General features: G+C 38.9%; 1 protein-coding gene across 3 annotated transcripts in view; it reads left to right on the top strand.

The window, feature by feature from the left end:
- Positions 1 to 833: 833 nt before the first annotated feature.
- sos2 (son of sevenless homolog 2) overlaps positions 834 to 24,890 on the top strand; it is a gene marked incomplete at both ends in the record, with an annotated part of 37,519 nt that continues 13,462 nt past the window's right edge. For all 3 annotated transcript variants that reach the window (XM_083902731.1, XM_083902730.1, XM_083902732.1), the window contains 7 exons: positions 834 to 917; positions 14,548 to 14,673; positions 14,800 to 14,931; positions 15,747 to 15,911; positions 16,003 to 16,209; positions 18,630 to 18,773; positions 20,124 to 20,234. In XM_083902731.1, coding sequence (XP_083758857.1) covers positions 834 to 917; positions 14,548 to 14,673; positions 14,800 to 14,931; positions 15,747 to 15,911; positions 16,003 to 16,209; positions 18,630 to 18,773; positions 20,124 to 20,234 — 969 coding nt within the window. The remainder of the gene's footprint in view (positions 918 to 14,547; positions 14,674 to 14,799; positions 14,932 to 15,746; positions 15,912 to 16,002; positions 16,210 to 18,629; positions 18,774 to 20,123; positions 20,235 to 24,890) is intronic.

Here is a 24,890-nt window from a genome sequence, read left to right as displayed (position 1 = left end):
AGACCGACAGACAGGCAGGCAGGCAGGCAGCGGAGTTGGTACGAACATCTTCGACTTCACACACCAAAAACACCTCGACTCCGCTGCTCCGCTCACAGATGTGCCTCGGACCGCTCGCTCTCTTTGAGGGAGGATTTACCGCTGGATTTAGTGCCCGATCACCGCGGAGAAGATGTCTAAACCCGCAGTAACCAGCGCAGGAGACAGTGTGCCTTGTTCGGAGCTGAAGGGGTCGTGTGCCACAACATAAAACTCGGAGCGCATCGAGGCCAACAACAGCAGCAGCAGCCGCCGCCGTGTACTGTAGCACTAGTTAGCTGCTCGGCTAAAACTAGCCTGCTAACGTTACAGGTGTTCAGGCAGAAAAAATACCAAACATAACTTGTAGCTGTAGCTAGCTGGCAACAAGTTGCGCCCCCATGTCGTGACTCAAGGCTGAACTTAATGTGCCTATTTTTCGCTTTTAAACACACGCCAAGTAGCAAGTATAACACTTAGCAACATTGTTGTTAGCCAGTAGCCTTTTAGCCAGACGCTGTCCCGTGTTTACAGCAGCGAAGCTAGCCCCGCTAGCCACCAAGCTAGCGAGTTAACTTTCTAGCTACATGTGCGGATTTCTATTTGTAGCTTATTTTTTCACTCTTTAGCCCAACACCATCGCGGACGCTCAGTGTTGTTTCGTGATACTCTTCACATTTGCGAGCCAGAGTCAGTTTGACTTGTTTTTGCCCACCGTGCCTGCCCCGGACTGACCCACCCACAAGGACTATCTATCCGGGGCCGATGCTGACAGTTCAGCCCGGATCACGGCAACGCCAGGAGCCGCTACAGCAATGCAGCCCCAGCAGATATACGACTTTTCAAGTGACGAGAACAGTCACAAATGGAGAGGCCTCTTCGTGCAAGCCTTACGAAAGGTAACGTTTGTTTCAGCTGAACTCTGTCTCACCCACAGTCTCACCAGAGTCTCTTTCATAACACACATACACACCTCATTAAAACAGACTTTAAGTCCAAATTTGACAAGGCAACCTGACCACAAACCAGAGTATCAATGTCAGCATAGTTATTATGAGCAATTTAAGCAGTTTTCCAAAATGACCAACAACAACTGTCACTATAAAACACAGTCCATTGAAAACAGTTGATGTTGTTTTCTTAAGTGACACTAACAATCTTTACAAACAGTAATAACAAGATTAAGATCCTTTATTGAAATTTACATGGGGCATTCAGACGCTAAACGTTAATATAATAAAAACAACAACTGGGAAACAAGCAAATAAATGTATGGTTTATTAAACTTAGGACTACACAATATTAGGAACACTTTAAAACCTAATTATCACTATGATTGTTGAAATTGGTTGATTTATTCATTCATTTTTTAAAGAATATTGAAACAAATTGAAATTGTATTTAATGTAAACACTACTTCAACTTCAACTCCTGGTGCTCTCTTAATTTCTTTGCCCACCAAGTATTTAAGGTATGATAGTTTGGCTGTGCGAGGACTTAACAACCAAATAAATCAATTCTCTACCATGAGGGCAAGATTTTGCAAAAAACAACGATCTACCTTTGTCACAGTTAAAGCAGTCTTTGCAATATGAATGTTTTTCACAATAGTTTATGCTCATACTACATTATATGCACACAGTATAGCATAATAATATAATATACACAATGCATTTTTTTCTAGCAAGTACTGCTGTGTAATTAAGACAAATAGTAATGATAATATTGGGTGTACAGTCTGTGGGCTCCACTGCTGTTGTACAGTGTGATGTCAGTGGACTGGGATTGAATGAATTTGACAGAACTTGAATATGTTTTCCTCATCATCTTTGGCAGTTAAAGCGCCTCTGGTGTTTTTTATTCACCAAATCTCTCCTCCCAGTTCCCCTTAATAACTTCTTCTCACAGTGTGCTACAACACCACCGTATATTCATGATGTTTCATGATCTCTGGTGGTAATGTTACCTCTAAAGATAAATATTAATACAGAAGTCCTGGTGTTGTTCCTGTGTAACAGAATCCCACTTTGAAACATTATTTGACAGGTATGTGTTGTTGCTGCCAACCTCTTAATTTGTTCCTCATTCGGTGTAACGGCAGAGATGCTTCGCCCTTGCAGAGCAGGCTGAGGCCTTGAGCAGCCCATTTTCTTTGCTGCTTACTTGTCAGGTTTCCCTCCTTTTTCCTATGAAATGCATCTTAATTCTCACGAGGTTCATAGAAACTTTAACTGCAGGAAATATTTTCATTTTAATATCCTTGGTCAGCAGGACTGACCCGTATCAGTTCCCTTTTGATTCTCCCTCTCTCCCTTTTCTTGCATCATCCTGGCTTGTCCCCGTCATCACCAGATTTACTTTCTGTTGTCTCTGTCAGGGACATTTTTGTTGAGCTTTAATGCTCTTGGCATATTGTGTTTTTACTGTGCAGTCATGATGAAAGCTGATGCAGTGGTACACTGGGATGGTACAGCAGGCAGTGCTGAAAATGTCCAGCCACTTTATTGTTAGTCTTTCTATTTATGTTGCATCCCTTTCAAGATCTTTGAAAAATGTTGTTTCTGGAAGTTGACTGACATGGGTTTTTCTATGGCCAATGCCAATTTTTAGAAATCGGGACACTTGATGGTCGAAAATTGATGCCAAACCCCCATCTGATAAAATAGAATTCTTTATTTACGCACTGCAGATCAATAATGTGTAAACTTATGTGTAAAAATTTCATATATAAAACATCAAAAATTTAACATTGTTTCAGAGAAACAAAAATGTTCAATTCAATTATTATAAATAATAGATTTTTTAAAAATGTCAAATATCAGCCCACCTCTAGTTGTTTTATAGCTGCGATAAACATCAACTTACTGAACTGAATGATTATTATTATTATTCCAACACATATTGGCATTGCGATTCAATATGTGATAATATATTTAATTTCTCTATTTTTACTTCTGAGCCTCAGTTTAGTATTTGTTGTTTCAACAAGTATTTCAGTTTTTCGTTTGCACAGATCATGGAACAATGAAAAGTCGCCAAATTAGTCGCAGCCTCTACTGTTAATCACAATTTAAATTTGATATATTTTAATGCAGCAAAACAACAACAAAAACAAAAGTTGCACACTAGAGCTTTAATTACCTTCACATTTTATTTAATGTACAGCAGCTAATGCTTTTTCACTGCAACAAATCCCCGAACCTGGTTATGACTGTGACCTTGTGAGACATTGTTGACTTTAGGCTTTTAATACAATCACTACAGCGTTTAACCAGTCACGGAATCAGCCATGCAGTAACAACACATTTCTACATAACACGGCTGTCACTTATGTCACTTGTCCCGACTTCAGTAGAAACGGTGTGATGATGATTCAGGTGAAACTCAGAGAGCAGGTGGTGGGGCCGTGCTCTGCCGCTGTTTCATTGTCTCAACTTGTTACACAACTGCCGGAGGGAAAGCCTGTCACAGATTGACGCAAGAGGAGTTTGTTATGGTTTTGACAGACTGTGACTCGCTGTTTTTCACAGCTGTCCACTGAAGGGGAGGGGGGTTCCTTGTCAGAAGGAGCCGTGGTGGATGACTCCAACCCTGAGAGTGATACTGATTGTTGTTGAGAGGAATGAAGAGGAACTGTTTATACGTTTGCATTTGTCACAGGTGGCACAGACACCAGGTAGAGAGATGATCTGTTGCAGAAAAGAGGAAGACTCATACAGCTTCAGCACATACACACTAATTATTTCACTAACTGCAAAACATTTTGGTGGTTGGTAAATTGCAACCTCTTTTATCTAATAAACTACATTGTCTTAGTGGGATGTATTTACAGCATTTATAAAATAATAGCCTTCCCATTGAACTTATTCAATGGGAAAATTGGTTTGCGGTAGATATTCACCATTCGTCAATCGTTAGCACAAGCCAGTTATTATTTATTAATCAGCCAGTTATAACAAATTGCACATTTTTCTTCTCAGAAACTTGATACACGTTGCATAGTCACCGAACTTTATTTTTGCATCCAAAAATGTATTTGTTTTAATTACCTGTTTCATGTATTTAATAATTAGTTTATACGTTATTGTTATTATAAATGCTTTATATATTGTAGTGTTGTGTTATTTGTTATCATTAAACTGTTATATTTTATCAAATGGAGAAAAAAGATCAGCTAAATAAATGGGCCCAAAGAAATCAGCATCAATTATCAGTCATCTCTTGTCCTCAGCATCAGTATAGGTCACAAAACAACCCATAAGATGTGAGATAAGCGATAACATAAGAGAGTCCTTTATTAATTTGGGCATTTTTTGAGTCCAAATGCCAAACATTTATTAGCGTCACTGACTCAAACTTGTGGATTTTGCTGCTTCTCTTTGTTTTATAACATAGCGAAACTTGCCACTGTGAGCCAGACATGATCTCCACATGTAAGACATTCAAGCTTGACTGCACATGTGGTGATGATGCAGTGCCTTGTAAAGGTGTGAAGCATCTGATACTTCTGTCCTTGGTTTACGGCGTAGCAATGACGATTCCCACCATGAGCTGTCGTGTCAAAAGTTCAAGCCTGACCAGGGACCTTCGTGCATTTTTTCCCAATAAGTAATGCTGTGTGTAATTAAGACAAAAATATGCCTGAAAAGTCATTTGGTAAAGGTTTTGACATTTGCATGTTACAGAAGGAGACTTTATTAAACCATAGTGAGCTTTTTCCTATGGCCTGTGAAGAGTTGAAAGGTCAATTTTGTTGCCAGAGTTAAACGCATGAAGCTCAGCTTTCCAGTCATGTGTAGTTGACGCACACATGCAGCCGTCTGCGTGTCTGTCTGTGTCATCGATGTTAACTGTGACATTTTATGGACGGGTCCTGTGTTTGTCTCCTAGCTGCGTCTGCGTGTCCCGGCTATTCTAGACCTCTGCGGCTCGTGTCTGGTGCTATGCAAGAGCGTCATTTTGCCTCTGACATGCTGGTGTTAATAATAACTGTGCATTCCCCGGGTCTGCTGTTTCACTGGCATCGATGGAAAGACCAAAGCTTTGCAGGGTACAGTTTCATTCCATTGCCATGTTGAGCTCTCACAGCACTGCGCTGCTGAGTTCACAGGGCTTCTTCTCTCCGTGAGGTGCAGGCTAACTTTTAAAGCTGAGATTGGTCAGGTTACAAGAATGCTTTATGTTTTTTTTCTGTCGGTGTGTTGCCGCTTTCATCCTCTCAACCTGAGCAGTCAGTTAAATTCTGACAGGATTACCTCACCACGAGCCAGAACCTAAAGCTCAGGCTGTATTTTTATTTTAGTCAGATGGTTTTGCTGCCACATTTATCCAGGCTAGACAGAGATATCATCACTTCAGAATCAGACGTAGTGATTTATTATAGCATTTCACTCCCAGAGCCCTACTGTATGAGCTGTTGGCCAACTTTGACAACATATACAGCCGTTCTTAATATTTAGCTGTCATCTCTTTTCAAAACCAAAACAGCTTAGATTCTTTGACCCTTCACTCTATTATGAAGCCCATTTTAGTTTTTATACATACAGTCAGACGGAATTCAGACTCTACAGCCTTTATAAAGAGTTATTATTATTCATAATTGACAAAACCCACCTGATATTGTGCTTCTCAGTCAGTTTCAGCTGTCAAAAAAAGAGATGCAGCATCCAGGAGGCAGAAATACAATTTGTTTTTGAAAATAAATAGGAAGAGGCCAGAGATCCCTTTGTGGATTTGCTGTTTTAATGACGGCGAGATTAACATAAACTGGTTTGACCAAGTTCACACAGGTTTAATTGGGTGTCACTTTATTTTTAATATATTTTTAATCTCACCTGGCTTTTAGCTGTCGTCAAGCCAAATAAAAACATTTTCTTTAAACCCTCGAATCAACCCCCTTGTTCTAACCTGGTCGTAATGTTTACAGGTTAGTTGTACAGGTGCAGTGTGTAGGATTTGGTGACATCTACACAAACAGTGCTTCCATCATGGCAGCCTCTGCAGAGAAGACTCCTTCCCTATGTAAACATAAATCCATACATATAGTATATATCAATATAATATAAAAAGTGCAATCATTTTGTACAACTGGGAAAGAAATGACACATTGAACCTTCAAGATCCTTTTACTTGAAGGAATTGACGAGCTGGACGCTGTATGTCTCATGCAGCTCTGTGTCAGTTTAATACTTTATCTCTGGGATGAGCGTCGTGTTGATCGGACAGGATGTTCCTTGTAACAGGTTGCACTTCCTGTGCACCAGCCCCAGGCCGTCCGCAGAGAGGAGTGCAGTCGAAAGGATGGGGCTGATTAATACCCTCCCCCCCCACCCCTACCACCACCACCACCGCCACCCACCCTCCACCCTTCCCACAGTATTGAATCAGCTCTGTGAAAAACATCAGTTCATCCTCAGATGGGGTTCAGGCAGAGGATGGGTGGTGGACACGTGGGTCACTGGGTCAGGTCAGACTGAAAGTCACTGCGAGGTCACGTGCCGTGGACGTCACGTCAACCAACGCTTGACCTCATAAATTGAATGCGAGATGGGAGATTAGTTATTAAATGTCAGGAATTTTGTTTGCGTGTGTTGCTGTGTGCATGTGTTTGTTTGTCATTTAAAGTATAGATAAGTTCATATAGTTGCTGCATCTGTTTCTATTTCTGTGTCCAAATGATTTGCTGTGTGTGTGTGTGAGCTGATCTCTGCCCTATGGTTCCCCAGACAGTCTGGTTGTAATGGCAGATGATGTCATGGCATGAATCACAAACAGTGACACATGCTCGGGTATAATAACAAGCCCCACCCCCACCTCTTTACCCCACACACACGCACACAAAGCCACATTACCTGCAACCTGAGCCTGATTCAGCCCCATATACACAGCCAGGAGAATAATCAATTGAATTAGAAATGTTAACCCTGTATTAACACTGTCCAGCCTCTCTGTTCTTTTACCACTGACACGCACAACAACACCTGATCACTCCGTCACAGCTGAGATGTGCAGCCTCTGAAGAAACGAGTTGTCAAAATTATGCAAAATTACAACATTTGATAGTGACCTGCATCGCTTTGTCTCCAAATACCAAAACACCCTTGCAATGAAATAACAATTTGTTTTTTTTGGTATTTTTAATGCTAATTTTTATGCAAATATACTATAGTAGCTATTAATCACAGTTTGTCACATCAACATAAAGGGGCTGGGTACCACTACTACTTTCTTGACTCATTTTCACTCTTATCTGCAAGGTTCCAAGCCACTCTGATTCAATTAATTTCAAGATTTTTCACTTTCCATACCAATTTAGATTAGAGCTTAATTGTCTCCTTTTTTTTTTGCAGTTGGGGATATAAAAACGTAATAAAGAAAAAAATAAAACACAATAAACAAAGACACAGGACAACAGTGACCCATCACAACCAAACTTAAAACACTCCCAGCCAGGTTTCATGTTAATAAGAGCTGCCAATTAAGTGCAACAGAAAACGATAAGAACAGTGAATGCACTGCTGTCAAGAATTGTGGCAATTAATAATATTGATTGAATGTGTCTTTTCTGTAATTTCCCAAAAATTAACGCTGCAAATCTCTAACCTGGTGCGTCATTTAAATATTAATATTGCATTAATGCACTCTTTATTTGATATGTTCACACAGCGCAACATTTGATTACAAATGTGAGTGATAATTCTAAACTCTGAACCTTAAAAACCAGTTTGAGGTCAAAATTCACATCCAAGAAGTGCCTCAGACGATTTGTTTGGATCAGTAAAATCTCAAAGTCTTGAGGTAGACTGGTTTGAATATTTAGATAAAATCTGTACAGCTTTTTGCTTTAAGGAGGACATTAATGTCTGCTGCATTGTTTTGACTCCATTTCTCATTGAATATAGTTAGGATGTTAGTGCTGGGTTAAAAATACAGAGTGAATTGACAGCATATTAATAGTAGACACTAGAGCTGAAACGATGAATTGATTATTAATCGATTACTAAATGAATCACCAACTATTTTGATAATCGGTTTGAAGCTTTTTTCATTATTAAAACAATATTTCTGATTGTTTTAGCTTCTTAAATGTGAATATTTTCTTGGATTCTTTGCTCCACGTTACAAAGAAATCATTCAAACTGAATAATTTTGGTTTTGGAACAAAACAAGACATTCAAGAACACCGTCATTTCCAGGTTTGACAAACCTGATCAACGTTTTTTTAACATTTTATGACATTTTATGGACCAAACGATTCATCGATGAATCGAGAAAATAATCGACAGATTAATGGATTACGTAAATAATTGTTAGTTGCAGCTCTAGTAGACACGCGTATTGATTCAGTGGTGCCACCAGTAGTGTTGGTGTTATTCGTACAATTATCAAAATAGTTGCCGATTTATTCAGTCGTGAAACTACTAATCGATTAACTGCCACAGTCTTAGTTCGTACAGTGTTCTACGATGGCAGCAAATGGCAAAATCACACCCTCCTGGAGCTCAAGGTCATGATGTCTGCAATTTGTCTGCTAATCATTAGCTCACGAGACACGCGTCACATGTTGGATTGTTGGGCCTTGGTGTATGAAATATGAGCCATAAAAATATTAATGATTAAACGTGAAACAGCTGATTTATCGACATCAAAGCAAATCACGGTTGCAGCCCTACATTTAATTCTCCCATGCAATAATCTATAACTAACTCGGCATTTAAATTTTACAAAGGTGAACACATCAGTGGCGTCTGCCAGTATTTACTAATGTACTGATTTCTTATTTTAGATATTGGTAATTGTCTGTATTTCAGCTATTTTTTCTTTCCTTTCTTGTTTTCGTCCAGTCCAAAATCAAAAGATTATTGGTGATTATTTAATAATTGCAGCTTTAATCTAAGGTTTATCTTGGGGATACCACTTTTCGTGTCTGCCACCGATATCAGAAACCCGAGTATCTACCATTACAGATATTAGTCCGATACAATCATTTATGAACTTCGAAGCTGTTTACGACACATTTGTGCGAAAAAAACTGCCCAGACATGACTCTGCTAAAATGCTTTTGCTGGTTTTTATTTACACTATTACAATATGTGCATAGTGAAGCGTTATAATAGGATTGTATCAGATTTTTATCTGTGCGATACCCAAACCAGTGATGTTGACCAATATCGGTCCGATACTGACCAAATTCTGATCCCTAGTTTATCTGCAGATTCAGCTTTGGATGTGTATGTGTGTGTGTCTGTATGTTGTGCTGTTTGTATTTTTGTCTAACATGGTTTTGCAAGGTGCTCTGGATAAAAATCATTCCCTGTGCTTTTTCTGTTTTCATCCCTGTATGTGAACGCTGGTTTTCCCTCTCTAATGTGTCGTATGAGCTTGCTGCTGTTGCCTCCTCATACATGCACATCAATATCACACCGTCTGCTGCTATGATCTGAACCCCCCACCACCACCACCCACCCCACCCCGGAGAGCACCTCTCTGTGTCGGTATAGGACAAGGCGGTGGGATGGATGGGGTGGGGGGATAGTGATAGTGAGAGTGAGTGAGCGCTGGGACTTCCTGTACACTAGCCTTTCCCTTCTTAATGGAGCTGACCCATGAAACTGAACACCATAACATGGAACAAGTGGATGTGCATGAGGGCGAGTTACATATGATGGAGATTCTCCTTTATTTAATGCCAATACCTACATCCAGTACACCGGACAGTTCACGTTATGTGACCTATTTTCTTAATTTTTCCGTAAAACAACAAAACATTAAAATATGTACATTAAATATGTACATTGAATTTTTGCTCATAGTGACTAATTTAATGACATTCTGTATGTTGTCAGGTTATCACTTGTAACACTGACCAGTGTCAAGTCGATGTGCAGTCAAGCTCACGGACAACCTAATCATTTGAATGTGAATTATTTTTTACAGTGTAATATAAAGTAGAGCTACAACGAGCGATTACTTTCGCAATCGATTAATCTGTTGATTATTTTCTCGATTAATCGTTTGGTCCATAAAACAATCAGAAATCTTGTTTTAATCATGACAAAAAGCTAGTAATCGATTAATTGTTTCAGCTCTAATATAAAGTCATGCAATCAAAGCTGCTGAAAACAACTATTCAGTTAGTTGTAAGATAGAATTTAAAACCAATATCTTTGGGAATTCCAAATGTCTGTGAATGCATTGATTGTGTTACTGTTTAAGGGCCTTTAACGATATAGAATTTGAATAATCTGTAGTTGCAGCAATTAGTGGTTATCTACTACCAGAAAATATTTGGCTTTTTGGCTTGATAAATGACGTAATTGCATATTTGGTGGATTAGCTGAATAATGGATTGTTTGATCCTTCGGTTTTTCATGAGGAAAAAAAGGCAAGTGTTCTCATGCATTGATTATTGTTGACGTATTGTGTAATGATGTGTGTTATTCCTTGGTGAATCTGATCTTTTGAGCTCATAACATTTATTGCATATTCAAAGAAGAGAGGACAGATGTTTTGAGTTGGAAATATATTTTTTTCTCTGCCATGAGAAACTCTTGTTTTTATTGTGTTGAACTGAGAATGTTTTAAATGCAGGAGTTCCCCCCTGCTTTGCTTTCCTTTCACTTTGCTTGCCTAGTTCACCGTGTCTGCGGCCAACGGTATCAGACCATGTTACATCCAGCACCAGCAGCCATTAGGATCTGGTTGCATGATACTGTAAATACACAGAGCTGCAGTCATACCTGCACATGGCCCTGCTCACTTTTCACTCCTCAGTTTAGACGTCCTCATCAAGCACAAGTGACAGATTGACGGAGAGTAGGTCACTGGTGGGACAACCAACTGTACTTAATTCAAAGACTCAGCCAAAAAAAGAGATTCATTTACAATTTATCTCTATAAAAAATGTTTTCTTTAAAGCAGGTAGTGCTGTCATTTGCCAAAATGACATATAGTGAATTGACTATGAAATAGATTTATATGCAGGAATCTGATGTTATTTGTCAAAATTTGTTTTGTTTATTTTTCACTTAATATTTTTATTTATGTTACTAACAAATGGTATATGTTTTCAGTGTGAACTCAGATAACCCCCCCCCCCATAAAAAAACAAGGTGCCACCAAAATCATCTACATTGAAAGGGGTTATGTGAATACAATAGTGTGGCAAGTGATAAAATATATTGAATAATATTTTGCATAGTTTAAATACTATTGTATTGTTATTTTTTGTATTTTCCATTAAAACACACACTTTTATTCATCAAAAGAGTTGCAAAATGAATAGAAAATATAGTCAAGACATTGACAAGATTAGAAATATTGATTTTTTATTAAAAAATAAATGAATAAAAAATTGTCCTTCAAACTTTGCTCTGGTCAAAGAACCAGCTAAACTGTCTTCAGCTGTGCTAACATAATTGCACAAGGCTTTTCAAGGGTTTTCTAATCATCCAATAGCCTTCTAACATGATTAGCAAACACAATGTACCATTAGAACACTGGAGAGATGGTTGCTGGAAATGGGCCTCTATACACCTATGTACATATTCCATTAAGAAGCATACGTTTGCAGCTAGAATAGACGTTTACCACAATAACAATGTATAGACTGTATTTCTGATTCATTTAATGTTATATTCATTGAAAAGTGCTTTGAACAGTAGTGTATAATCTAACATCTGAGAAATAATAATGTACAGGTTGTCTCGTACTAAAGATTTGGTGAATTTGGTAACGATCACATTTTATCTAGTCACTTGTGTATTTTTGTTGCTCTTTGTCTCATCCTGACATTGTTGGAGAGAGACAACACTTGTTGGATGTGGGCCTCTCAGAAACGGGCCAACTATTCTGTGAATGGAGTCGAGGGAAACCCCCGTAGTTTCAGTGTGGTGACTCACAGCTCCTGGTGTCCTGTGGAATTTGGTCAAGTGCCTATTTGTGGTTGCGAGGATATATCTCATAACCTACTTCTGCTTTGATTTTTTAGATTTTTTTTATCCCCGCCAACTTAAGTTAAACTTGTGGCTTATTTTTAACTTTTAGGTCTTGTGAGTGTGCATCGAAACAGAAATGACGTACAGAAGCATAAATGGGGGCCTAAGTTGTGGCGACGGATTTTCCAGCTCTTGTTTTAAAAAGCATCTGAATGTTGTTAATGAATCACAGTGTGAATCCAAAACAGATTTGGGGAAGAGACCATTTATAACTGCCAAACTCTTCTGTTTCCTTTCTGTTTGCCTCCATTTATTTTATCTCAACAGAAAATTCAAACTTGAGACAGAGGGGACATCCTGCCTGTCGCTGCATCTTTGTTAAGTCAGAGCACAAGAATGCATGAAGCCCGGTCTGCGTTGACCTTTTAGTGCTCCTCTCACATTCCTTAATCTGGGGGCAATGTTTTGTCATCATAATGCCCCACTTTACTTTAGGCCAGGGTAATTCCATCACTAGCATGTGAGCGGACCATGCTTTTGTTTGTGGAGGCTCACTTTTCTATCCACCTCTCCTCCTCCTTTTCCCTCCCCCTCTAAGTCTGCAGTTTGGCTGCTATAGTAGTATCTCAACTGACAGCATTCCTGCAAAAGGGCACGGCCCAAATGACGACAACGTTTAGTAAGCTGGAGGCTGGTCATGAGGTGTTTAATCTATTTCTCCCTGTAAACTCGATTAAGCCACACCTTCTCTACGGTGTGCTCCTGAAACCACGCCTCCTACGCGAGTGGTTTCTCCCTCAGAGTCCCAAAAACCAAGGACACCTTGATGACTCCATGAAACAGCCAGGGAAAAACCTTTAAATGCAGTGTTTATGCATGTTTTCTTGATGGAAAGTGCTATTGTGTCAAAATTTGCTATCATGATCAACAGGACACACTTTGAATATGTCTACTCCTTAGACTATGTTATTTATTATAGTAATTCAGGCTCAAAATTTGCTTGAAACTCTCAAATTATTTTATCTTTTTTTCAGTGGCAGCAGGGCCAGTTTTTATAACTCTGACTTGTTGGGGAATTCAAGGTTGCACTATCTATATCCAAGACATATCTAAGTCATCTGCCAAAAATTATTGCATTACTAAATTATACTTTCACAAAACCAGATCCAAATGTTCCAACATGGAAATGAGTTGATTTTTGTTGTCTGCTTTAGAGCTGCAACTAACAGTTATTTTTGTAAATGATTAATCTGATGATTATTTTCTTGATTAATCGTTTGGTCCATAAAATGTTAAAAAAAATAAAACGTTGATCAGTGTTTCTCAAACCTGGAAATTACAATGTTGTCTTGTTTTGTCCACAAACCAAAATGATTCAATTTTTAATGATTTCTTTGTTATGTGGAGCAAAGAAACAAAGATAATATTCACATTTAAGAAGCTAAAACAATCAGAAATCTTGTTTTAATCACAGTTTAAGTTTGTTTTAACTGGTGAAATGCAATATGTGGGCAGAGAATAGTTATTTCTGAGACTGCACACTAACCTGAACTGGAGCATGTGATTGGCCCCCATCCATCCCACACTCACCTGTTAAGGGAGAGAAAATGATTGAATTACACCGCAGCCACATTTTCATTCCGGAGATATAGCTCTGCTAGTTACAACAAAACAATCTATTGATTAAGAGCATTTTTGTATTATTAAGTGTGACAGATATATGCCCCTAATGTATGTATGAAAAGGGAGGCTAAGGCATTACGACATTTTAGCAATTTACTTGTAGACAAAGGAAAGAAATGCTCCCCAAAAACACAATGAAAAGTATATTTTAGAAGTTATCCAAAGTTATGTTTTATGGCCGATACTGATTATACAATGGCTGATATGTTTTTTGGTGATTTTCTTCCTTTTCTTCCTGCTGCTCAAGTAGAACACTTTTATAACAACACAATCCATTGCTTGATTTAAATAAACATTCTTATAACATAAAAAATAGACAAAAATAATGTATAAACTAAATATTAAATGCATGAAACATTAAATAATATACTTTGTCAAATAAACTTTTTTTTGCTATTGATTGATTGACTCGTGTCTCACCCCTTGATTCCCTTATGTTGGAGCTACTGTTAAACCAGGGAAACTATGGGATAATTATACAATCTGCAATAACTGTTTCTCTAAGTGAAAATACTATGAAAGAAATGTCTAAGTATTAAGTTTTCGCTCACTACAAATCAACTAAACTCACTGTTCTGCAGTATTGAAGCTCAACATACAGTGTTATACTTTGGGAGTTGATGAGCTTTGCTGTAAGCATTTATAGTTTGAGATAATGTGTCTGTACTTGTTGTCCCGATGTCATTAAACGTGACCTAAGACTAACTGAGGCGCATCATACCAGGCTTTGGAATTACTCTCACCTCATCACACACTTTCACTTGATCGTTATCAGTTACGAGGGAGAACTTTAAAAGGAGAAATCTGATTTAAAACAAAAAATTAAATAAATAAAATCAAAACACCCTATTTGTCCTAGATATTCTCCTCTAACCAGATGTGTCTTTTTCTGTTTGTGCCTCACGTTCAGGTGCAGAAGCAGGTCCACCCAAACCTCACGGCGAAGGAGGACGCCCTGCAGCACATCGAGGAGCTGATCCTGCAGCTGCTCAACATGTTGTGCGTGGCCCAGCCTCGCTCTGTACAGGATGTAGAGGTGAGGCCTCTTTAGTATCTTTGCACTACAGATTACGCAAATGTAAATAAATGTGTAAAAGCTTGAGTTTCATCTAATCTTCTCTAATTTAAAGAGAAAAATAACTCTTCCTCTCCTTCTTTACAGGAACGTGTCCAGAAAACCTTTCCTCACCCAATAGATAAGTGGGCGATTGCGGACGCACAGTCAGCAATCGAGAAACGCAAGAGAAGGAATCCTCTTCTTCTCCCTGTGGATAAAATACACCCACTGCTTAAGGTAAATCCTTTCTGGGTCAAAGATTACTCTTCTAAACAGGTTTTGAAAAGCATCCTTGGAAAAATCCCAGTTTTTCACTTCACAAATGCATAGCAGTCATATTCACATTCTTTTGAAACTTCGTCAGCTCTGAAGTGAATGCCGCTGGGAAATATTTAGATCTGCAACTAACGATTATTTATATTTTCACAATCGATTAATCTGTCAATTATTTTCTCGATTAATCGTTTGGTCCATAAAATGTCAGAAAATGAGTTCCACCCAAACTTCCAGCCTCAGAGGATTTACGTGTGCCAGTGGATACATGTTATATATGACGGCAATGTGCCGGCCAGAGTAGGCAAACGATGGCTTTTCCAAATGCTAACTGCTGTTAGCTGCCGGAGCCTCAGTGACGCTGTCGTAGTTTCCTGTGTCTCATTTGCATTTAAAGAGACAGGCACTCAAAACCAAGCGTTCTGAACAGGGCTGTTTTGGCAGAGTGATTGAACTGCTGTGGCGCTTCATCCTTAAGGTATTTTGACCAAAGCATGTCACAGACATTTTCCTTAGGACACCAGGGAACTAGGTTCACTTGGAGAAATAGGGTATAATATGAGTCCTTTAATACATACCTACCATTGATGACATAGGGCAGTCGACCTTTGGTTCAGATTAAGAGTTGTGAATGTGGGCTGGTTTAATTAGACCACCAAGGTTTTGAGTGGAACTAAAGCCTGAACAGGAAACTGTGCTTGCTTGTGTGAAATCACGACCCTTGTGTAACACTCAATACTGATCCTTTTTTAATCATATTGGTTCGTTTTATCCAACAGGAGGTTTTGGGCTACAAAGTGGACTACCATGTTTCCCTCTACATCGTGGCGGTGCTTGAGTACATATCAGCAGACATACTGAAGCTGGCAGGAAACTATGTTGGCAACATTCGGCACTATGAAATCAACCAACAGGACATCAAGGTGTCCATGTGTGCTGACAAGGTAAGAATCTGAAGCTGTCCAACATCATCCCCAGTCACTTTAGATTTGATTGTCTGTGGTTGGTTACTATTTTCTCACTGTGTTCTTCTAGGTGTTGATGGACATGTTTGACCAGGAGGAGGACATCGGCCTGATGTCTCAATGCACCGAGGAGCCGTCCTCGTCCGGGGAGCTGACGTACGACGACCTGGTGAGGCTTGAAATCGCAGAAGAGCGGCAGTACCTACGAGAGCTCGACCTCATCATCAAAGTGTTTCGGCACCATTTCCTCTCCAACCCCAAAATCTTCACGCCTCAGGTAGAGAACTTTTAAACATCAGTATTGTTTATTCCTTGTTTAGGGAATGACATCAAAATGATTATACATATATATAATTCATGTAAAGCAGAGAAGTCTTTTGTGAACAAGTTTTTGTTTTTCCTCCTGTGCTGAAAACGGAAATATTTGCAGTTTGTTCAGGTTTTATTTATCGTGATGTGGTGCCAGAAAATCCCTGTGCATTATTCTTCCCTGTTTTTCATTAAATGCCTTTTAATATTTAATACACAACTGTGTTGCAGCTGTAAGCTAAATATAAATTACAAAGCGCTTGATCTGAAAACAACACAGACTGCTGAGAAAGAATGTTTTCTGGATTCTCACAGAAGTTTAGACTTTAGCCTAGTATACTTAACAAGAGACTGACATCCCCCCCACCATTTCTCATTATCGGTTTTCTTTTAGTTTTTCTTCATATTTCATGTTTGAAATAAATAAATAAATTAAGATTTATTCATTAATTTGCACTTAAGGGCCACTGTACCCAGTGATTAAGAACCCTCTATCCAAACAGCTATATCCACTTCCCAAAGTTCTTTTTTCAGTGTCTGGCTAAATTTGATTGTATATTTATTTATATGCCAGTTTCAAAACGTAATCAGACTGTTTGCAAACCTTTTTTTTCTGTCTTTGCGTACCCTACATCACTTTGCATACCTTGCGTACAAGTACCCCAGTTTGGGAATCACTGCCTTACACAATGGACATAGTTTAGTCCCTGTGCTGAACACAGGAGCGGTTGCCTGCTCACGCTAATCCCGACTTGTAAACAAAGGGTTAGGATTTTAACTGTAAACCTAATTACAAAGTCATTTCATCCAAATCCAGCATAAGACTGTTTGAAGATTACAGCTTGAAAGTCTATAATTGGCTCACTCGTAATCGTCGTCGGGGACTAAACCAAAAGCTAAATTCTGCTAAATTCCTCTGAGATAATGTGTTTGAGTTGTCGTCTTTTGCGATGGACAACCTGACCAGAGAAGAAGCCAATTTATCGATACCTGTAAAACAGGCTCAAACAGGCGCAATTTTGTACCATCTCCTTGAGGCACTGACTAACCTCTCTGATACACATTTTGGTCTCAGAGGGTGAACCAGATTAAAACAAATTACTCATAATGCTGTGTGTCTAATCTGGCAATTTACTCCTCTCAATCTCCTATCAAAAAAAGGACGGCAAAAGAATAAGTATGGAGTTTAACATTGGGTCTGTGGGTTGAGAAGATGTGAATGGAAAGTTGAGTTTATTGGGTCGATGTGGCTTTGCATATTTTGGGTTGGGTAATTTGTGGTATCATTTGGGTGAGGAGCATAAACCTTTGTCAGGCCCCTTGGAATGCAGAACATGCAATTATGTTGAGACAGGAACAACATCTGCAGCCCTCGCCAAAATAACCTCAATTATGTCTGTTGAAACTCCGCATACTGTAATCTGAAATTACGTTGCAATGTCAGGACAGTGTAACTGTGGAATAATGACAGGACTGAACCTCTATTCAGACTCTCACAGTCAATAATCACTCCTGACTATTTTAGGGTTGACTAATGATTTCTTCAGGCAAACTGAAGCTGCTGCTGTTGTTATTTAGAGTTTGTTCTCACCACTTTGTTGTAGTGTTTATTTATCCAAGGGAGGTTGACTGAGAGTGGGAGCACTTTGTGCAACACCCTGCCACACGCTTATGGTTAAACACATTCAGCTTGTTTTCATGCACTCAAGTAACCTGCTTATTCTTGGTTTTCTATGGTTTAAGGCTTCATAAGTGATAAATAAACTGCAACACTTTAGCACTAAAAAAATTGCATTTTGTAGGGCTGGGAGCGATATGGCTTATAAATAATATCTCAATATTTTTCCACTATATCCCTATATACGAGCTGTATCGGGATATTAAGCTGTACACAGTTTGTTTCTCTGGACTCAGGAAAAGTTTGTTTTAATAGGTTTGTGCTTCTGAGAGTAGAGTAACGATACACTGTGAATACTTTACGTTTACAATCTCTATTACGTGCTTAAAATACAGTTATTACCTTTCATTTCAGTGTTTTAGAATGCATGTAGAGGCCATGCAGTCACAAAATCAAATTAATCTGGCTGTAAAAACACTTGGGTGTGGCTTCCCAAGTAATTAAACCATGAGTTTGTCAGTAATAAAAAAAAAGAGCCACTTTTCACTGCTGTGTTTTCATGCTATACTTAGTCCAAATGCTCCAATTAAGAAACAAACTATATTTAAAGCTGTGTTATTTGATGCATCAACTCTGCCTGAGTCTAGTCACTAAATAGGTTGAGCACATTTTCCTGGAGGTGTCAAACAGGGTCGCTAGTCCGTCCCTCTACAGCAGACTTTCCCATCAACCCTCTGGCTTCACTCCTGTCTCATATTTTCTCGTTGCAGGATGTGGAGGTGATATTCAGTAACATCCTGGACATCCACGAGCTAACGGTGAAGCTGCTGGGTCTGATCGAAGACGCTGTGGAGATGACGGCCGATGGCAGTCCTCATCCACTCGTGGGCAGCTGCTTTGAAGATCTAGCAGAGGTAAGCAGCAGCTGATGCCAAATCAGACTTCCCTTTTATTCGGTAATGCACTGCTTGATTCATCAAGTTTATAACATTTCAGGGAATTTATTTTTGTAATCTGAGAAACGTTTCGAGGGATGTACATGATTACACAAAGTCTTGGTTACTCACCGTCTTAAACACCTCCCTACTTGAGAGTTGATCAGCAAACTTTTCCATCCAACCAAAGTTTCAACTTACTATTATGTGTTTGAGTTGGTTTAATAAACTCTGTAGTAGATTGAATCGTTTTTGTATTTTTAGTTGGATATTGGAACAGTGAACTGTTGGATATTGGAACAGTGAACTGATTGTACTCTATGTTAAAATGTTCTATTAAAGAAAATATGCAAAAATATATATCTTTCTATATGCTGTAAAGTGGTTTTAAAAGTTTAAATCGGAATCACCTAAAATCGGCATCGGCAGGTCGAACTTCTTGAAAAATCGGAAATCGGAATCGGCCCCAAAAATTGCAATCGGTGCATCCCTACTTTAGAGACTCATTTTAACAATCGTGGGTCACGTAAAAATGATGTGACGACTTCCACTCAGTCGTCAAGGAAATGTGTCATGCGTTGAGGTGCGTTAATGTTGGCGCCGTAAATTTCCGTTAACGTGCCCAGCTAGTAAAAACACATATCATTGCACCATAAATACTACACTACTATTGTTAGACAGAAATACCAACAATAGTAGTGGCCGTGAACAAAACACTCTTTTCAACGACAATGCTCTACGTTGTTGTCGTGTGTCTAGCAGTGGTGGCACTAGCCCCTCATCAGCATCTAATAACGTCCTATGTTGCGTTTCATTTGTCTTTAGAACTCAGATTTCCAACTTAGAAACTCGGGGCAACCTTGCCAACCCTGACATGGGATTCCAAGATTGCTACCACGAGACAAACACTGCTAATTTTACTGTTAATTGTACTTCTGTCATATTTGTTTTACAGTCAATCAGTCATACACAAAATACAGTTTAATTTTTAACCCTAGACAAGTGTATACACTGTTTGTGTGTGCAAAATACCACGTCGAGCGTTGTTATCGTCGTGTTTCTGACTAATTAACTGGAGATCGATGAACTGGGATAGGGGTGAAGTCACTCACACTTCCAAATGTGTAATGTAAAATTATAAAAAATATGACTTTGTGCTGGTTTATATTTGTCATCACCCGCTGCTTACTGACTGCAGAAAAAAGTTATTGCTCTGAAAATAATTCATGTGTCAAAGTACATGAATCTGAGCATCATAATCATATTATAAGTGTCAAGTCTCATAAATGACAATGTTGACACACTGTTTGCGTTTGTGCGTGTGTATAGGAGCAAGCGTTTGACCCCTACGAGACCCTGTCTCAGGATATTCTCAGCAAGGATTTCCATGAACATTTCAACAACCTGATGGCACGATCAACCGTTGGCCTCTACTTCCAGGTAAGATATTCGATCACACATGGATGTTTGATACGTTTTCTCTTGAAGGGTTAATAAAACATGGGAACATCATCAAGGTACAGTAGCTAAAAACGATTTGAGTTACTGAGAAATACATTAAAATGAGTTTGTTGACATACATTTTTTGGCATGAGATCATGATGCAGTATTTTTCTATAAAACCCAAATTCAAATTTCACAGCATGCTTCTCCTGCCCGTCACAGGAAAAATACCTGATAAATGAAAAGCAGTTTGTTTTTAATATGAATACACACGTAGGTAATTTATGTGCTTACACAAAGTAGTTTTTCCTTTGAAGTCATCCTGGCTGCCTGGAGAAATTCCTCCTGATATCGTTCGAGGGCATGTCATGACATATTTCAGCGTCCTGTGTACAGTTTATTCACTGCTGCCGCATTGTTTTATTTGGACATTCCTCACAAGAATAGCATTGAATTATGCTCGGTGGGGTGCAGTTTGGCAGCCTTTGAAGATGAAATATTTTCTGGTGTTTTCTCAGGCCAAACACCAACGAGTCTGACGCTTCACATGCAACAACATCAGAGCTCCAAACACACACTCGGTTTTTTTAAAAAGAACTCTGACTTCAAATTCCTTTTTTTTTAGCAGACTGTGAACATTTTACATTCATAGACCTGCTCTATATACTCTTATCTTCCTGCTGTACCTGAGGTTGAGGCCTCACTGTTTACCCTTAAACCACCAGTCTAACCCCAGTTAAATCAACACCACAGACGCTGTACTCAATTACGCACACCCAGTGTTTATTTTCATGCGCTCGTTGTAAGAGTGTGGAAGAAAGGGCACAGAAGTTAAAAATACAGATTAATTTGTGACCTGTATTGATAACATCAACGTATTCACTAAAAAAACCTTTTTTCCTTCAAACATAGGACAATAGGGTTTTTTGTGATATAACATAATCAAGGTGTCTGTGGTGTAGTATTAAGGGAAGGGAAGTATTAAAAGTTGCTATATCAATTTTAGGAAAATTAAGGCCCTTTAAAAAGTATTAGTATAAGTCTTAATCACGATTTAATGAGATATTAAATTTAGACTTAAAGTTTGACTTCAAAGGCAGGAACACACCAAGCCATTGGTAGACCGTGTTTGGTCATTGATGAGCATTTATTAGTGTCAGAGCACATGGGTATCTTTTCAGCTCATTCAGCATGTTGAATTGGTGGTGAAGGCAGTTGATCGTCTTTGAAGGAAAAATCAATCTGATTGGGTGGAGCTAATCGCAGCATGGAAAGAAACACTGAAGTAACAAAACAAAAACAGCAGCTTCAGCAAAATTCCACATACAAGAGGACAAGATTTACAAGATTTTAATTCATCATGTCATTTATCTTTTAAAAGAAAATATATATATTACTGTCATATTCGCATCATAATAAATCGATTAGAATGTTGGCAAACACTGTTTAAGCAACATTTAATCATAGGTTTTCTCGATTCTATTTTCGCATGACAATTACAGGCTGTCACCATCCTGCTTATCTGGAGAGTGTTTGAATGTCATGCATGTGCAGCACATATGTGTCGGAGGGCTGTCGACTCAAGTCTTTGCAGTATCTTTCAAGGACCTTTTTTTGGCCACAGCAGTTTGATTTGTAGCAGTGCATCCTCTGAAGTCAGCCTGGTGTGTCCCTGTTTTTAGGACGCTTCACTCTTGAGCCTAAATGCGGAGACTGACTTTAATTTCCTTGTTAAAAATTTATGGTGTTTTTGTCAGACATGCACTAAAGTCCAGGCATTCTCTGGAGATTGTCTGGAGAACTGGATCCGGACATTGTCCATGTCTGAACATATTTATGGACATGTAGTCTCAAAGGTGTTAAGAACAAAAAAAGCACACCAAAAAAGGCAGAGAATTAAAACTGTAGTATGTAACTTTTAATCATAACGAATTGCCCACTGTCAAATAAGTTCACACAATGATGATTAAGTCTTATCAGTTTCTGTGTTGGAGCTTGTGTTGCCTGGCAACATTTCTGCGCTGCACACAGAAAGTGATTTGTTTTATGTCAGGACAGACGGAAAAGCAACATTGCACTAGTAAAGAAAGGTTGGAATATGACTGAAAACACTACGAAGTGTGAATCCTAATGAAAAGTGATAAAAACTGGTCCTTCAACAGTTTGATTGGAAAAATGCTTCTCGTCCTCACCAGCCCATGCGCTGCTGCTGTATACATACAAACGCTCCCTGATGGTATTGCTTGACCGCTTTTGTTCAGATGAAGGATGCAGAGGCAGGATAATAACATGGAGAACAAAAGTTACAAAGTGCAGATTTCATAACAACTTAACCAGGCATGCGTTTTTTAATAGTGCTGGGCCCTTTAACGACGTCCGCATTAATGCATGACACGTTTCCATGACAACTGACCAGAAAAAGACGTGCCTGACGCCATGTTTACGTACTGTTGTTAACGCAGTTTTTCGTGCCGCGGCACTGGAGTCCAGGCACCGTTTACCAGTTAGCTCCATAAGCTCCGTTAGTGCGCCTACAGTTGAACTGAAGTGGTCTGTATATTAAACGAATAGAGCAGCGCTACAAATAACCAGCGTACCTATGTACTGTGTATGTGTGCCTTTAGAGACTCCTTTTAACGAGAGTCACGGAAACATGACGTCACGCGCATCTTTTTCCGGTCAGTCGTCATTGAAAAGCGTCACGCGTCAACGATAACACATTAACGTGCTAGCCTTATTTTTTAATTAATATGTTATTAATTATTGTGTAAATCAATATTCTAATTAGATCTGGCTAAAAAAAAAGTTCACATTGTGTTGCTTGACAAATTTCATTTACTTCAGCCGTTGTGCCTCAGTGTGTGTGTGAGCGCATAACTGTGTTTGGATCATCATCATCAGCAGTCCCAGGGGCAGATGGTGTAATGGTTCTGCCTCCCCTCTTAAACCGCCTGCCCACCCCCACCACACCAACACCTTCCTCCACCTTTCATCACACAGCTCCTGCCCAGTTTCTGCACCGTGGGCTAATCTTATTTTAGAATCTCTCATTTTGTGTTTCATCTCTGGCCGTCGGGATGTTTGTCCCCTCATTTCTTCACCTTCTTTGAACAACATGAACCGTTACCTATGGACACATTTTAATCAATGGCACCTGTGTGTATTAATGCATACATATCACAGTGCTGGCTGTTATGGGAATTGAACCCCAAGCAGTAGCCTCTGCTCCACCTTCAGCTTTTGTCTCACTGCATGTTCTTCGTCTTTCTCTCTCCATCCTTCTTGACTTTCTCCCTCCCTCCTTCTCTGTCAGATAGATGTGTCTCTCGAGCACTCAGCCCCTGCACTCTGCAGCGTCTGGTATTGTGGGTAAATTACATCGCCTTTTAAAAATAGAACAGGCAGCCACACTGCAGGCCATTTTTCTCCTTGGGACGAGGAGGGGGGTGTGGGGGGTGGTCGGGTGAGCCAAGACGCATTTCATGTTGAAAATAAGCTGTGAATTAAGAAGGCAAAAGGCTGCGACACGGGTTCAAGCAGCCCTGTAGCTCTGTGAAATGTGAACATGTTTTTATAGTCATTCTGTACCTTATTCTTGCTGCATTTTGTGTTTATATTTCGGGCCCCTGCCTTATCACAGTGATGCATGCTCACTGGGAAAAGAGTAATTGTGTTTTTTACATGTTATTTAATGACTATAACAACTGTAGTCCAGTTTATCAGATACTCTACACAGTGACCAGAGATAACTTTGATAACTTTCTTAACAAGAACCTTAACTTACACTTCCTCCAGTCATACTTTTTGGCAATATTTCTTATTGGTTGCATAACAAAAAATTTTGTATATATATATAAGAAACTTACAGCAACTGTAAAAGCTATTTAGAAACTAACAAATTGAACCAATTGATACATTTTCATTATTGATTCATCAGTATTTAATCCTGAAATCCACAATCTGTGAAGAAACTAGAATGAAATCTTCAAATTTCTTGTGTCCAAAAATCTAAAGATTTCTGTTCACAAATTGATCCCAAAAAAAGGAGAGAAGCACATTTTCCAGTTGAGTGCTTCACTTAAAAGTTAAACGATTTGTCATCATCAGATTAATTAACCTATTAACTTGTCTAAAGCTGGAGCCTGTGAGACAGAATTATACTTCAGTTTTCTATTTGTGTAACAGCCAAAACTAATCTGATGAGGTGATCAATGTATTAGTCCACTTCTAATTCCATTGGTAATTCATATTTCTGCTACGCAGTGACCAGTTTATTTTTACGCTGATCTTTAATTTTTCATTGGTTACTGGATTTATTTATTTAAAAATGTGTTTACTTTATTTTAGGAAAACAGTCCGGCTAATAATAGCACTTTCAGCTGTTACCCTCATTTTTGTGCACATTTATGGAAATAATGTACCAAAAATAAAAAATAAAGTTACTGTTCTGCAACCTTCTTGATTACAGTCAAATTTGAAAGGTAATAAATAAAATTTAAAAACCTTAAAAGTCAATATTTTTGCAAGCAAATCGACACTTTAGTTTGACACTCATGTTCTGGTCACAATATTTGGGGTTTACAGATCTAATCAGAATTCAGCTTTTTTTCCCTCCGATATCCAATCCTGTGATTTTGACCAGTATTGACCACT

This window comes from Microchirus variegatus (assembly GCF_963457635.1).
Source record: "Microchirus variegatus genome assembly, chromosome: 16".
Classification (NCBI taxonomy): Eukaryota; Metazoa; Chordata; class Actinopteri; order Pleuronectiformes; family Soleidae; genus Microchirus; species Microchirus variegatus.
This window is presented reverse-complemented; position numbering and strand designations above follow the sequence as displayed.